The 17,197-nt window shown below is 46.6% G+C and overlaps 1 protein-coding gene across 1 annotated transcript in view; it reads right to left on the reverse strand.

Moving 5' to 3' along the window:
- The window catches only part of FER1L6 (fer-1 like family member 6), a 123,372-nt gene that overhangs the window by 47,548 nt on the left and 58,627 nt on the right, over positions 1-17,197 (reverse strand). The window contains exons 19-22 of the mRNA XM_032873449.1: positions 16,170-16,347; positions 12,949-13,073; positions 7,212-7,346; positions 3,869-4,018 (exon numbers count right to left, since the gene is read on the reverse strand). Of these exons, the coding sequence (XP_032729340.1) occupies positions 3,869-4,018; positions 7,212-7,346; positions 12,949-13,073; positions 16,170-16,347 (588 nt within the window). The remainder of the gene's footprint in view (positions 1-3,868; positions 4,019-7,211; positions 7,347-12,948; positions 13,074-16,169; positions 16,348-17,197) is intronic.

Genomic DNA, 17,197 nt, shown 5'->3' on the forward strand with positions numbered 1-17,197 from the left:
CTGGCACACTTTCCAGCACATGTAAGTTCCCTAGAAGTAAGTGTCTACTGGAGGCAGAAAGGTAGAAACTCCACTTCATGCCATCTTGGATTCAGGTGAGCTAGGATTGCTAGTGCCCCAAACTACCTCAGAAGCAAATTTAAATCCTCTCACAAGGAAAACATTACCACCCTACATTCAGATTTTGTCTACATATTTTTGTGAATGAGCGAGACATGTTTGAAAATACTGTATTGAGAGTCTACTATGTGTGTCTATTATTGTTGGCTTCCATGTGTGACATGGAGATGAATCTCACACCCCACTTCCAATCCATCAGCCAATCCTGTGGACTCTACCAGAATCCTTTTCCTTGGCTACACTCTTGATCCAAGTTCCAGTTCTCCAATCTGGATTACCCGAAAAGCCTCCCAGTTGACTTCCTTTTATCCCCCTTGTTTCCCCCCCTGGGCCCCTTTAGTGTATACTCAATCTATCATCCATGATTTTCAACATAAATCAGACATTAGGCTCAAAATCTTCTCTTGGCTTCTCATCTTTTATAGAATAAAAGCCAAATTCCTTACAGTGCCCCACATGATCTTTTCCCTCTGATTCAATCTACACTATGCTCTAAACACACTTGTGTCTTTGCTGGTCCTTGAACATGCCAGGCATACCTAGGCTTCAGGGCCTGGAATTTGCTGCTCCTGCTGCATCAAAAGCTCTGTGCTCAGATACCAGCATGGTCAACTCGCTTCTTCCCTTCAGGTCTTGACTTCAATACCACTTTCTCAGTGAGGCCTCCCTCAAATGTTGACCTGCCCCCTCCCCCAACACACACATGTCCACTCCACATCTCACAGGGCATTACCTTTTCTTCTTAGGGTGTATCACACCACTGTTACATTATAATTTACATAGTAGACTCTATGATCTTCTCCTCATTAGAATATAAGTTTCAGGAGGGTAGGGAGTTTTGCCTGTTTTATTTACTGATGAATTCTTTTTATTTTTTAAAAAATATATATTTTTTTATTTGAGAGAGAGAGCATGAGTGGGTGGGAAGGGTAGAAGGAGAAGCAGGTTTCCCACTGAGTAGGGAGCCCACCTTGGGACTTGATCCCAGGACTCCAGGATTGTGAACAAGCCGGAGGCAGATGCTTAACTGATTGAGCCACCCAGGCACCCCTCATTGATGAATTCTTAAGAATATGCCTCACACATAGTGTACACTCAATAATATTTGTTTGACTGCATGAATGAATGAGTGAAATAGTCCTGCCTTCAAAAAACTGCCTTCAAAAATCTTCCCTGCTGCCATATTTCTCTTCAGGATCCTTGCATTGGCCTCTTTCCTGGTCTTCTAGCTTCTTACCCTTTTCTTGTTCATGTCATCCCTCCACATTCCTTCCAGAAGATAAGCCAGCCCACTCCACTCTCTTCCTCTTCTTACCCTGCTTCTTACCTCCAGAACCATTTCTCTGCACCAGTACTAGGCAGAGAGAGGGCCCGCTGGCTTGGGTAGGAAAGGGAAGAAGAGACAATGCATTCTGTCTGGACACAGAAGAGAGGAGTTACTAAATCCTTCTGAGACAGAGAAGCATTTCGGTAATGGAGGTGGAGAGGCTAAAGCAAATCAGACACAGATGAAAACTGAGAGCAGCTGGTGACAAATGAAGGCATTTTCCAGGTCTTGTCTTCTCAGCACGTACAAGATCCACATACTAAGATTGTCACGCTGATGATCAAATTACTTTTTGAACAAGCAATCAAATGAGAAGTCCTAATGAAACCCTAATGAATTCTATCTCCTGGGCTGCTCACCTCTGACAATTAACGCTGCTGTCAGGAAGATCTCTGGGTACCCTAAGCAGTGAGGGAGGGAAAGGGGGAGGGGGGGATACTCAGCATGGAGGGTGGGGGGAGGGGGTGCTCTCAGCAGTGGAGGGAGGAGGTCAGGGGAGACCCTCAGTGTAGAAGGAAAGAGGGAGAGAGAGGAGGGGGGCCCCTCAGTATAAAGGGAGTGGGGTGGGGTACTCTCAGCTTGAAGGGAGGAAGAGGGACCCTTAGGTTGAAGGGAGGGGAGGGGTACCCTCAGCAGTGGATTGGGGGTGAGGGGGCACCTCAGCGTGGAGGGAGAGAAGACGATGGAATCCAGAGAGCCATCCATTAGGAAGCCTGTAGGCACCAGTCACCCAGCCCCTCACTGAGAGACTAGGGGACTCAGGCTCAGAGGGGGGCAGGCAGCTTCCCGTGGCTAAAGAGCAGCTGATTGAATCCCAGTCAGTCAGCCCTGAGCCCCAGCTTCCTGACGCGTGAAACGGGAGCCTTGCCCTAGACGTAGTTTTCCCAACCAGCCGCTCTTCTACTACATTGATCGTCTGTACTATTACCCAGAGAACATTTTCATTAGGTATCATTTTTTTTTTAAAAAGGGAACTTTATGTTGCCAAGTAAAGAAGGACCACTTGCCAGAAATGAAAAGCAACTTTAGAAAGAAGACCACTGAAAAGCAAATTGGATTATGGAAGGTGAAGCATTTCTTAAGCTTTCTTTGCACTCTCTTTGGACTGGTGTTCCAAGAAGCACACTTTGGGAAATGTTCCTATTGGCGATATTGATCTTCTTTAAAGGCACTCTCAGATTCCCTGCCCCATTACACTTTCCAGCCTCTCAGCCATCAGGGGAATCAGTCAGTATAGCTGGATTCTGGGCCCTGGCCTGCCGTGTTAAGCAAGTCATTACTACTCTGTTACCCGTTGGACCAGACATTTTGCTTTAATACTCTGTGGTATAGTGCCACTGCTAATAAAATAGGTAGTATTTGTTGACTGTCTATTCCATGGCAGGCACTTTCGGTAGACTGATCTCATCCCTGTTTTGCAGGTGAAACAGAGATTAGGTCGCTCATGCAAGGTCACACACTGGAAGTGGTGGAAATGAGATCCACACCCATGAGTTCTGACTCTGTCGCCTTCCTCTCCCTCCTTTCTATGTGTCAGGAGTGCTTGCCTTCTAGTTTCTCTACTGAGTGAATTTTTTTAAATGGGATATCTGAGAAACAGGCTTACCTGGAGAGATGAATTGATTGATACCCAAACGTATTGGACCCAAACATAAAGTGCCTCCTGCCTCAGTGAAGGCAGTGGTCTCTGATGCAGGCCCTACCTTGGTCACTTCTTTTCCAGATCTTCTCCATGTCCCATTTGGTTTTCCACTGGACAGTCAGACCCGAGAGTCTCAGCTTCCCTCCCCAGTATCCTATCTTTGCTTTCTAGAAAAGTCTTCTGAGGCACACGTTCAGAAATTTCCCTGTGTCTTAATGGGACTGATTAAGAGCTCCCCATCTTCAGGAGACTGCGTGATGCAGTGTAAGAAGCAAACGGCTTTAAAGGTCTCAGTTCAGCTCTTAGCTGCAGAGTGAGGTAGGTCAGTCAAGTGCACCAAACCTTGGTTTACAATCAGGAAAATGGGAATCATAATACCTCAGCAGGGTTGAGGGAGGTCGTGTGAGGAAAGTTATGTGAGCCAGCAAGCGTCATGCGTGGCATATGCCCACAAGTTTGCTCCCTTCTTTCCCCCATAGCCTCTCATGGACTGTGTGAGCTCCAGGACATGCACACAGGGCTGCTCAGGCACTGCTGACCAAACCCACAAGATCTTTCATCCTGGGGCTCTGACCTACAGCTCAGGGGCTCTAGAAATAGCCTGTGTCACCTGAACTCTGAAGTGGCAGTTCCCAGATCCCAAGAAGGAGACATCTCCAGATCCAGGGCAGCAGGGAGCGACCGCGTACAGCTCATAGAGTGTACTTCCAGTGAGGCCGCGTCTCTGGCCAGGAAGACGAGGTGGATTTTAGTGCAGATGACACTTCCGGTCTGCTTACCTGCAGCAGTTCAAACACAGCAAGGAGGTCCCCTCCAGAGAGGCTCCCACAAAAGATGGGGTGATAGGACAGCCTGGGTGGCTCATAGTCCTGGTCAGCCAGATGTACAACAGGAGCAACCACGGTGGCACCCAAATATTCTGGCTTCCCCTAGGGCAGAGAAGAAAGGAATTTGTCCCTGATGGTTACCTACCTTATACTGACCTGTGTCAGTGCACTTTTAAAAGTAATCGCGACAAAACTGTCAGCCTCAGTGTCTCCCTCTTGTTGCTAACTCCCTCTCTTCTGCCAAGCACCTTTATCCCTGACCAAGGCGGGGGGTGGAGGGGGCGTGCAGAGGAATGCATGTGGGCTCCCAGGGAAAACTTCCAGGTCCAAGGCTTTTAGGGGTTATCTCTTTTCTCAACATACAGAGCTCAATGGAATTAAGTTAAAATAATCATCTAGGGTACACTTGAAGGGAAAAAGGAAAAAAAAAAAAACGAAGAAAAAACGTGGCACTAAACATTCCAAAAGCTCTCCGGGGTAGGAGACCATTGGATCAGGGAACGCAAAAACCTTGGAGTCCAGGCAAACCGGTGTCCATGCTCCCCCATCTGCTACCTTCTAGCTCTATGGCCTTGGGCCATTGACTCAACTTTTTTGAGCCTCATGTCTTAAAAGGGATTCAAAATAATGCCTGTTACTGGGGCCATGGGGATTGACTTAATGATGTATGTGCTTTTGCACAGCGACTGGTATACAGTGAGCGCTCAATACATGGTAATATGATGATGATGGTGATGATGAAGGTCAGTATAGTCAAGTGATAGAGCAGTTCTGCCCCATTTTTCTTGGTAATAAAAGAGGCCATTAAAATATTTTTGTATGTACATATGCATATGGGTCTCAAATTTCCTTAAGAACTATGGGAGAACACCTTCTCCTGCCTCTCCCCACACCTGCCCCACGGAGCATGGAGCTGTCTTCCTCCAGGAGCAGCATGGGGCTGGAGCATGGGGCAGCCTCCCCCTTTATCTTGGGAATGGCAGCATTGCCTGTTTTACTCACTGCTATGTCCCCCAGCCTAGGGCAGGTACTCATTACATTTTATGGAGTGAAAGCTGTTGGATTAATGACTTCCAAAGTACAAGGACAGTGCCCGCAGTCAGCGGCTGGCAGGTTTTTGCAGCTGCCTTGCTTCATTGCCTTGGGACTCAAACCAGCACTCGCGTTCCTGGCTGTAGACAGAAACTTGGTTGAGGTGGAATGGGGTTTCGTTTCAAAGAATGATTATTTGGTGATTTTATTATTGTTTTAGATGATTAGTTTGACTTTAAAACAAAGCCTGCTTGCTGGTATCCGCTGGTGGGGTCAGAACTATCCCTCCCAGGATAGACATGATGTTAGACGTGGTGCAAGTGGTCTGCTGTCTAACTATTTCGTCCATGATCCTAGTCAGGAATAATTAAGTAAAATTGCCCTGGGCACATAGGAGTATAAACTTAAACCCGAGCTAATTTTCCAAATATAAACTCATTGCTTAGAGAGGCAGCAGGCCCTAACAAGGGTTACAAGCCACTGGATAATGAGAGAAAGTTCTAGACCAGAGCTATATTCCGGCACAGTCAGAGTGTAATCGTCTGATTACCACCCCAGGGCTGTGGGCCTGTCCTAGCTGCAGCCCTCAAGGGTAAACAGAACCTTCAGCATGTCTACATGTATCTCTCCAGGAAGAAAATACAAAGCTTCCATGTATTTTTTTCTCTCCGACATTTCCTTTTGGTTTTGACGTGAGAATGTAGGCTTGTTTTCCTGGGAAGGGTCTAGCTCGGGTGGGGCCCCGGAGGGCAGTCAGTAGAATGGGGATCTGGAGGAGGTCTGAAAACAAAGGGGAACCCATGTAGTACAGCAGGTGGTTTAGGAGTTCGCTAAGATGCGTGATTATTGTTACTGGTTTTCAAATACAAAAATACTTAGAATGGGAATCGTGTTGTTAGCAACACAATTTAAAGTTATTTATTTTATGGCTGTCTCTACAGAAAATCTATATGTACAACCGTAGAACTCATAATTATGTACAATTTATAGCTCTGATTTATAGCTGGAGGAACAGGGTACAGAGAGTGTGACATGGAAAAGCAGAATGAGTATGTCTAAATGGATATAGCCACACCAGCTACTCCCCCGTGTACAAGAAAGGAGGGACACAGGAGGCGAGGTTCAAGTTCTGGCTCTGCCTACAGCTACCTATGACCTCAAACAAGGCATTTGACTTTCCTGGGTCTCTGGTTCCTTCTCCAGGAAACAAGAGGGCATGTTCTCCAAGATCCCTGCTCCTCTTCTACAATTCTCCCATCCTAATTTCCTTCTGACCTTGAATTAAGGTCAGAGCTGCCAGCATGCTTGAGGAGATGAGGAGAATTTAGGAAGCCTTCTTGGAACAACTATTGTGCTTAATATATTTGTGCTTCTGCAACCTCCCATGGGGGGCACACATCAAAAAAATTAAATAAGGCTTTGCCTTTTTATCTTAGACTTATTTAATGTAAAACAGAAGGAAAAAAGTAAAATCCAAAAGAAGAAGAAGGAGGTTTATCTTAGTAATTAAACAATAAAAAAAATCCTCCCATAAGATTTTGAATGTACGTAGTATGGAATACAGACATCTTGGAGAGGAAAAGTTTTGGTTAACATCATAACAGAAATGGGCTTGGCAGCAAAACTGAGAGAAAACAAGACCCAGCTACAAGGGCTGAATTGGTGATGATACCCACCCAATTCCCTCCAGGCAAGGGAGGCCTGGACTTCTTTTTTTTAAAGATTTTATTTATTTATTTGAGAGAGAGAGAGAGAGAGAGAGAGAGAGAACGTGTATGAGCGGAGGGAGCAGTAGAGGGAGAAGCAGACTTCAAACTGAGCAGGGAGCTTGGACACGAGAGGTTGGATCCCAACACCTTCGGATCATGACCTGAACCAAAGGCAGACGCTCAACCTACAGAGCCACCCAGGTCCCTGAGGCCTGGACACTCTTAGTGAGCATTTTTACTGTGCGGCAATAGGCCAGGGCTGGAGGATGGGCACAACCGCAGGGGACGTCACACCAGTATGCTGTTCCCGAAGAAGCGTGTGCGGACTGAAGTTCTGGGACCCAGATCCTATTCTAATCACAATCTCTTGACAAGTAGAAGTGAAAACCCCCTTAGTAAAGCAAATGACCACCACTCATGTTCCCATTTCAAATCGTTGTTTTCCGAGGTCAGAACGGCATCTGGGCACCGGTCAGGTCCTGAACAGTCCCAGGCTGGTTAGACAAAGTACGTCAGTGGACTGCGGCCCAGTGGGCACCGCCTGCGACACTCACCACTGCGTCGCTGTCGTAGAGCTCCACCACCACCGAAGGCGGGGACTCCGCCAGTTCTTTCTGGTCTCCGTGCAGCACCAGGTTGTTGAACAGCAGCATCTGGTTCCAGGTGGGCGACAGGGTCTGGGAAATGACCTAGAAGGTGGGGCCGAAAGAAAAGCAAAAGATCATTAAATAGGGCTGGAGGCGGGCGGGTGGGGGGCTGCGTTCATGCCACAGTTCCTGGTGGAGGGCAAAGAGACGCCTCCTCGTTCAGCTCCTTAACATCCAGGCCACAACACAGACCGATGTACTGCCACTGTGTGCTAGATGCGAGGGGGTGCAGAATCCTTGTCCCGTAGCGCTTCGAGCTCATGAGTAGAGCCCTTGCAATGATTGACACTTTATGTCCATAATTTCAACTCAAGCCTCCCGGGAGTGCAGTGCTGGTAACTCACGCTACCCTCCATTGAGCATTACGTGCTAGCTGTTGCCCCAGGATGCACCGTCTCATCCAGACTTCACCGCCACTCTGGGAGGTAGACGGTTATCTGCTCACATCTTACAGATCAGGAAACCAGGGCTCACTTTGTTCGGAGACAGCAAGTGGCAGAACTGGGATTCGACCTGCATCCTCTGGCACCAAAGCCCAGGCTGCTAACCTTATACAACCTCACCACATGGATGCGAGTACTCTCTCCATTTTATGGAAACGCACATCGGGGGTGAGGAAGATCTAATGATTATTCACTTACGAACAAGTAAAATTTTGTCATTAAATACTCAAAAGTGGGGTTTAACTCTACTATTCTTTCTCTGGCATTCCACTGGTCTGTACATATTTATTTGACTGTGTTGAACTAACAAGAGTCTTCAAAATAACCTTCACCATTTTGCATGACATCTTTTTTCTGAGAGAGCAAACTGGCATTGATAATTGGCTGTGTCCATCCTACAGATGGAGAAACCAAAGAACAGAGGACAACAGTCTGCATTATTGGTTAAGAACCTGGATGGTCAAAATTAACAGGATGGGAAACAAGTGTTGGAAAGGATGTGGAGAAAGGAGAACCCTCTTACACTGTTGGTGGGAATGCAAGTTGGTACAGCCACTTTGGAAAACAGTGTGGGGATTCCTTAAGAAATTAAAAATAGAGCTTCCCTATGACCCTGCAGTTGCACTACTGGGTATTTACCCCAAAGATACAGATTTGGTGAAAAGACAGGCCGTATGTACCCCAATGTTCATAGCAGCAATGGCCAGTCGCCAAACTGTGGAAAGAGCCAAGATGTACTTCAACAGACAAATGGATAAAGAAGTTATAGTCCATATATACTATCAGAAAGGATGAATACCCACTTTTGTATCAACATGGATGGGACTGGAAGAGATTATGCTGAGTGAAATAAGTCAAGCAGAGAGAGTCAGTTATCTTATGGTTTCACTTACTTGTGGAGCATAAGGAATAACATGGAGGATATCAGGAGAAGGAAAGATAAAGTGAATTGGGGGAAATCGGAGGGAGAGACAAAGCATGAGAAACTGTGGACTCTGAGAAACAAATTGAGGGTTTTGGAGGGGAGGGGGTTGGGGGGATGGGTGAGCCTGGTGGTGGGTATCAAGGAGGGCACATATTGCATGGAGCACTGGGAGTGGTGCATAAACAATGAGTCTTGGAACACTGGAAAAAAAAAAAAAAGAACCTGAAAGTGGCTCACAGTTCCTCTGCCAAGCCATTCCCCTGCTACCCTCAGAAGGGGGTGTGTCATTGGTCTTTGCCTCCTCTTCTCAAGTTAATTGGATGTTTAGACACCTGCTAGTTTCACAGAGCTGAAGACTGGGGTTGTCTGCAGGAAGGGTAGACTTTGTCCCTGGGCAGAAACTGGCCTGTTAATGTGTGGGGCTAGTCCTGGGATGAGGTCAGAGTCACATTTCCCTCTCTCCCAGGCTATACAGACAAATGGGTGATGTCACAGGTGAACACAGCACCGAAGCTGCTGGGTCCTGGGGAATTTCCACACTCCCTCTGAACTACACCCTTACCTCTCACTGTGCATGCCAGAGAGGTCCCAGATGCGTCCCAGAGGGATCCAGCCTGGATTAACTTCCAGCCTCCAAAGAACAAATCAAACTGGCATCTCAGAGTTCTGCATCAGGAGGCATCTTTAGTCAGGACTTTAAACCATTGGCATTGTGGCCAGGAGAGAATTTTTCATTGTTCTTTATGTGAGTCATAAAAACACTATGCATTCCACCATTTCCTTCCTTTCTCACCTTTGCTTTTAGAGTATTATATGCTTCAGACACAGTGATGTTTTTGGCATAAATCTCAGAAAGGAGTCCTAACTTTTTGGACAAAGAAAGGATGGCTTCAACCAACCTACAAACAGGAGTTACGTAGTTGCAATGAAAAGTGTGGGTATCTGTCATCATAAAGAAACATGGGTTTTTACGTTGCTCTTTTAAAAATAGAAATGTGAACTCTGCAGCAGGTTGCGTGCAAAAATGTGATACCAAAGCGATTTATGATCCTCACATCTTTCCTATAGAAATATTTTGATGGTTTTCTTGGCACTATAAATACCAATTGATAAGATTCCAGAGGCCGGCATTCATTCATTCAACGTATATTTCTTAGCACACTCAACAAACAATGTGCCAGGCTCAGTATTAGGCACCAACAGGGCATCCTGTGCATAGCAGGTGCTCAATCATGATTTGCATGAATAAATGAATCAATAGTTACCTGTCCTCAGAGTTGTCCCCGTCGGGCCATGTCTAAAAGCTCACCCAAGCAAAAACACATTCTCCCACTTCTCTGCCAAGGTGCCCATAACCAGCTTCTCTCCTTCAGGGCTTCCTTATGGAGTTATGCACTGTGATTGTGCTTGAGGTGATCTGGGAGATTTTGGTAGCATTTAGCTGACACTTTGAAGAAGGAGTGAGATACTATGGGTGGAGCATAGCTTTCAAATCAGATATCCTTGGAATAGAACCCTAGTGCTATCCCCTGCCCCAGCTTGAGTAGGTGATTTAACCCCTGTGAAGCATCCTTCCCCTCATGTAAATGGGGTCGGTGCCAACTTTGTAGAGTTGGAATGACCGTTGTCTGAGATAAAGCATGTTAAGTGCCTGGAACAAAGTAGGTGCTCAGTAAGTGTTTGTTGCCCACCTGACTCCACCCTGCCACACTGTTTGTGAATGAGTAAGCGGTTACTGAATACCTACCACATGCCAGTCTTGGTGCACTAGGTACTCGTGTCTAACAAGGGACGATCTGAGTTCTCAGTACTCTGATTTCTTGAAATATCAGGTTCCACCTTGCCCTCCTCCAGGATGTCCTCTCCTCCAAAGCTCCTCTCCACCACTTAGTCCCTCTCCCCTCTGTCTCCAAAGCCCTTCTCTTTGGGGAACTCTCTCCCTTTTCCTTTAACCTTTGGCCACCATAAGAATTCTAAGTCCCACATCATCAGTGACCTCTGGAATAACGGAGTTCCCCTTCTGACATCTTTCTGATCATGCTGTCACTTTAGAGAGGACTGGCTGCAAGACCAGCCCTGCTCAGACTGCTCCCTCTGAACACCAGGGGGTCAGTTCAGGCAGGTGCTACCAGGTGAATGGTGGAGCTCAGATAGGACTGCAGGGGCTCCGGGCTCAGTTTCCCCATCAAGAAGAGTGTAAGAATGGGACATGTCATACACACGCTCTGAGGCAGCATAAGACTGAAGCAGCAGAGGGAAACCAGAACCATTGCTTACTAAAATGGAAACAGAGTGGTTAAGCAAAGTGGGTTCAGAACTGCACCAATGTGGGTTTCCATCTTGGCTCTACTACCTTCTACCTATCCGGTCCCTAAGCCTTACCTTCTCATCCGCAGAATGGGGACACTAATAACATCCACCTTTAGACTGCAGTGAGATGTAGTAAACAATGCATAGAAAATGCTTAGCAGGATGCCTGATGCGTAAGGAGCTTTAATAACTGGCAGCTATTAACAAAAATTAGGTACTTGGCTCAAAAGTATGGTGGCAAAGCTCAGGGCTCAACTGGAGCTGTTTTCCCTTTCAAGTGATTTTTTGATAAATGCCATTTGTTCCTTTGAGATAGGAGTCCAAGTCAAGTGAAGGTACTGGATAGAGATGCAAAATAGGAAGATGATCCCAGCCCAGTGAGATCACTCAAACCCCTTCCCCATTCAGGGCCCTGAGATCACCAGGGCCTGGAACCCTATGGTTTTGCAGCTGGTGGAGGAAGGATCCAGGGGTTCACCCCTTGAGAATCCTCCTTGCATCTGCTGGGATGCCTCAATGACAAGAATAACAAGGAGCCCCATAGAAGTTGTTACAAGCAAGGCACTGTCTTGGGTGGTTTACCCTCTAGAAAGCATACACAAAGTCATCATCATGAGGGCTTTGCTTCAAGAGCTTGGATCCGAACCCAAACAATGTGGTTCCAGAGTCCATGCTCTTAATCACTGAGCTATCACCACCTCTCAAAACACAGAGAAGATCAACTAGTCTTGAGTCTTTATGCTTCAGGGGTTTTCATGCTCCTTCACTAAGCGAGGATGCAGACAGCTTCCTTCTGAGATCTCTCTCACCTCCCCGCCTCAGACCGAAATAACCTCTCTCCACACGGCTCTTGGAAGACTTTGTCTAGCCTCGCAGTATGGGGTTTTCCATGGTGCAGCCCCCAAGCCCAGCACGGAGCTGTCACGGAGCAAGTATTCTGCAGGGGGCTGGTTGGAGAAATGCATGAGATGATGATTCACTATGAGCTAGGTCTACATGTCACAAATCACTCGATCTCCCAGGTCACGGGTCTCACTTTGGAGAGACATGTCCGCCCATGTACCATCAGCCAATGTAATGGCCACCATTCATCCATCACTTTATACACTTAACTTTGTGCTTCTTCACAGAGCCCTGTTTTTAGATGACAGATGGGGGCCTGGTGAGTAAATGCGGTCAGAGAGTAGATGAACTACTTAGCTCTCTTTGGGTCCTTGGTGTTTGTCTTAACACTTGGAGATGGACGAATTCCTTGTGACCTCTCCTCAGAGCACTGAAGCCTCAGAGAATGGAGTCCTTGGATATTATGATCTAATGGGAAAAGTGTCCTACTGGATGCCCGCAAATTAGAGACGCCTCCACTTTCCAGCACTCAGTGTATAGGAAAGCAGGAGAGCCCAGAGGAAACCAATGTAGACCCACCTGGTTTAATCCTCACAACACCCATTAGGAATTAGTGTTTTCCAGAGAGAGACACTGCATTGCACAGTTGAAAGCATGCAGAGTCCCCCAGCTGGTAAGTAGAAAGCAATGATGCAAATTCTAGGGCTCCCTGACCACAAAGCTGGAAAACGTTCCTCTGCACTGAGACCCTCACAAAGGTTGGATCATAAGCCTCCCGCGGCCATGTCTGTGTGCAGTTTTCTCATGTATTTGTTTCCCTCTGAACTTGGCCTTGTGCCCAGCACTTCAGCAGGCACTCACGTATGCCAGCATTCACTTCTCCTCTTCATCCTTCTTTCCTCACACCCTTCCTTCACCGTGGGGACTTCCTTTCTTGGCTACAAGATCTTGGATCACATTGGAACAAGAGACCTGCCCCGTGTCAGTCCTTCCTTGCACATGCGCTTTGGAGGCTGAAAACCTGCATCCCCAGAGACAACAAGCCCCTGCTTTTCCCTTTACTGGGCTCTGCTGCGCCTCAGCCGCAGGTGTGGGAAGAAGATAGGCAGGCTTCCCTGGTTACCTTTGTGGTCTGGCAGTGGGAAAGGAACGTGACCTTGGCAAAGGGGTCTGAGAGTCCATTGCTGTCGGCTGCGATGAGGCCCCGGGCTTGGTACATGTGAGCTCTCAGCTGAAAGACATGCCGGGCTGTGGACAAATAGTGGAAAAGGACAGGCATCAGTGGGCTTTTTCCAGCAGTGAGTGGGAATGAGTGTCTGTGTGCCTTGTGCACCTGCGGGTGTATCTGGAGACAGACTAGGAGCATCACCGACCTCTGAGACTGAAGTGGAAGCAGTTAGGAAAGGGGCATCTATTTATGGGGTACTTCAGGGCCATGCATTGTCCTTGGCACCTTTACTACATCATGGGTTTTAATCTTCATAACAACCCTGTGATTATATGTATAATTGTCCCCATAGATGTACGAGGCAAATGGCTATAGAAGTCTTCCAAATTTGCAGAGTTATCAAATGCCAGGGCCTGAATTTCACTTCTGTCAGATTCCAAAATCACCTTCTCTTTCCAAAACAGCACATTTTATGTTTTCATAATTTTCCTGGTTTCCACCGGCACATGCACTCATGCATGTGTGTGTGTATGTGTGTGTGTGTAAGAAAGGGGGCTGACCCACTAATACTCTTGCTTCAGCAAGCTCTTGAGTAAGCCACTCAGCCATTATTCCATTTAGCCAGCCGATGTCATCTTGAGTGCCTACTGTGTAGCAGGTGCAGTCTGGTCTACTAATTCCGAAGTGGCTAAGACAGCCCCTGCCCTTGGGGAGCTCCAGGGAGGGGGCAGCAGATAAGACAAGCAACTATATCCCAGGGACAGGAGGCCAAGGACTAGCATCCTGTGAGAAATACCAGCAGGGTACATGGACGTGAAAGGTGGGAGTGAGCACATCTGTTGACAGGACAGGAGCAGAGTAAGTGCAGGTAAGTGCAGACCAGGGTTCAGTAGGGGCAGGAGCGTCCCAAGTGAGAGCTGACTTACATATTCCTGGGCTTCTGTGTATTTGTAAGGCCCCTCTTATTTTTATAGCCCCTTACTCCTTTTTATCCCCTTCCCCACTCCTATTCCTTGTCTCCCCCAAAGGCTACATTTTACTGCATTCAGGGTATCAGTGTTTTGCACTGACATGGGGACTGGAATACAGGAACTCTCACACACCAATTTGACTAGGTCTACTTAGTTAAATTAAGGGGGCAAATACTGCCCCCCCACCCCTGCTGTGCCTCCCCTAGGCTTAGGTCACACAGGTCTATGCATAGACTCGTACAAAGTCATTACCCTTCTCTTTGCCTTATTTCCTCACCTGTAAAATGGGGGTAATGATAATTCTTCATAGGGTTGACATAGGAGATCTAAGGACTAAAAATGGTGCCTGACCCATGGGAAGAAGTGATGTGAAGATGCTGCAGAGGCTGTTACTACTGCTTATTGTCATGTGACCTGTGATGCTGGCAGCTGGGGGCCACCTGGGCATCCCTCAGAGCCCTCCGCTACAGCTTCGCAGGCAGCACACCACACAACTCTAGGGGGCGCCATTTATTTAGTTGAGGTTTTTGTTTTTCTGAAGCCTCTTACGAGCTCTGTACCTTAGACTATCTTAATAAAGTCAGCTTCCTCTTTGCTCTCACAGTTTGGTGGCCCACTTCTTGCATTTTAGCTCACTTTCCACTTGTGGTTAGTAGAGACAAGTCTTATTGCTCCCACTGGAGGGCCAGATGACCCCTCTTTCATCTCTGCATCCCCCATTAGTCTTCCCACCGTGCCTGCCATACGCAGGTGCAAATTAATTATTGGTTGATGGCTATTTTCTGAAGCACAAAATGGGTGAAGAAACGAAATTCTCCAGTGGGTGTGGAAGGCAACCAAAGCCATCAAAGCCAGTGCACAGCAGAGAAAGTTTATTAGGTCACTCCGTGAAAATAACACATCGCAGAGGATCAGAAAGCTTTGGAAAAAAATCTTTCCTCTCCTTTGAATTGTTAGTAGCTGGGACAGGAAATAGGTCCAGGTATCTTAGATCTCTAGAGATAGTATCTACAGAAATAACAAGTTAACTTGACGTGGGTGTCTTTCACTCAAAGACGAAAACTCTTTAAAGGCAGGATGGAAAGGAAAGACAATAAAGCAGGGTTTGGAGAAGCTGACTTCATCATTCAATAGTCAAGTGATCTTGGGCAATTGCTAAGCATTTCTGATACATCCCTCTTCCCTCTGTAAAATGAAGAAACTACCCAGGGCTGACTTGACAAATAAATTCAATGTAATGTATAAAGTAGAGGGCCCGATGCTTGGCACCTGGTAAGGGCTATGCATTTTCCAAAAAGACAGGGCTGAACTTTCCTTGTGCTTATGCACTGTCACTGGGCACAGCAACCATGAGCTGAACCACTGGATAAATATCCCCAGAACCATGTCTTCTCTAACTATTGAGCCACTTAGAGTCCACTGGCAGTCAAGGTCAACCAACATCAGAGGAGTCTTGTGTAACACAGAACTGTGGATAGTTCTCCTGTGCTTCCAGCACTGGCTCAATACAAAACTTATCCTCAGCTGAAGTGAAAGTGTAACTGCAGTCTACTCTGAATTCAGCAGTGAAAATCTGCAAATTGAAGCCATTTGGAAACAGAATGCAAATTGAAACTGTAAAGCATTAATATTTATAATAAAATCCTAAATTATACGAAAATGTAAATAATGGCACTCATAGAAAATATCTATATAGAAGAAAGGATTATGTAAATCATTCTGAATTTCTAAAAGTGACCATGTTAAGATCCAAGCTGAAGAAACACAAGTGACCCCAGTGATACCCAGTTCCCACTGGGTTGTTAATGGTAAATGTAAATGCCTGTCGTTTATAGGTCAAAACCCTAGCACCACACATCATATCAAAGCAAAAACTTACTGACATTTTTAAAAGACATCTTCTGCTTCCATTGCAAATTCAATCTATATAATCTGTCTACAAAGAAACTCAAACTGCATGCATTCTCTACCTTAGTAGAAAAACATAAACTTTTGCTCCAGATGTATTTAATGACTTTACTTTGTTCTTTTGAGATGGGACATTGGAAGGTGAGGAAGAAAATTCAGAAACTGTATTTTTAAAAGGCTAATAAAGTTGATCCTAAAATAATGTGCTAACAGCTCGCACATGCCACCCTGCTGGCTATTTTCTCAGAAGTCCACAGGAGCCATGTAATGACCTCTTTGCCCAGTGGGGCATCATACCTTGGTAGAACAGGTTGGTTGGGGGTTGATCAGTGCCGGCCACTTTGGAGGACTTTTCTGCTTCATAGCCTTCTGGCAAGTTGTCCAACATGGCACTGGAGTGTCGGGTGGAGCCGAGCCACAGGTACACGTCGACCTTTGCTTGCACCGTCCAACCAGCCGGCCGTTTTCCAGGAAGCTGGGAAAAGGTTACAAGGAAGACCACTTCATTAGTAGGAGCCTCACTCTTTGAGAAAAGAGGTCCAGTGGATCAAGTGTTCAGAGAGCAGGTCTCAGTACCTAATCTTATATCAAAATAACACCAATGACCCCAGTTGCCACCATGCACCATTCTAGAGGTGGATCCAGGTTTAATGGGGCCTGAAGCTTAAACAGGCACTTCCAAGCCCTGGATCATTTGAATCTACCAGGAAGGTATGATTATTGCTCCTGTTTTATGTAGAGGAAACTCAGGCTCAGAGAGGTTAAAGAAGTTCCCTAAGATCACTCAGCTCTCAAGTGACAGAGCCAGCACCAAAACCCAGGGAGCTATTTCTAGAGCTAGATGCCAGTCTCTGTACCTCCAGAGCTTGCCTCGTCCCACACTGGGTTGAAACCTCCCTTCCCTAAACTCTCAGATACCTGGAATTCCAACCACAGCTTCTACCTCTTTGCTTCATTCAGAAGGATTCAAGTGCTTCTTCCATAGTTCAGGTCTCTGTGCACTTGAAGTGACCCACCTGCTCTACTGTGTCCTTCCTTCCTAGCTAACCATCTCTAGTCCCTTCATCCCTTCTTCATGTAGCATGGTTTCAAATTCCCTTTCTACCCTGCATTCTCTTCTTTGATTTTTTTTTATTTTGTTTTGTTTACAGATTTTATTTATTTGAGAGAGAGAACATGAGAGAGAGAGTGTGTGTGTGTACAAGCGGGGGGAGCTTCAGGGCAGAGGGAGAAGCAGGCTCCCTGCTAAGCAGGGACACCCCCCTCATGCGGGTGGGGGTCTCGATCCCAGGACCCCAGGATCATGACCCGAGCCAAAGGCAGAC

This window comes from Lontra canadensis, unplaced genomic scaffold (genome assembly GCF_010015895.1).
Source record: "Lontra canadensis isolate GAN:19392208 unplaced genomic scaffold, GSC_riverotter_1.0 scaffold49, whole genome shotgun sequence".
In the NCBI taxonomy this organism is placed as follows: Eukaryota; Metazoa; Chordata; class Mammalia; order Carnivora; family Mustelidae; genus Lontra; species Lontra canadensis.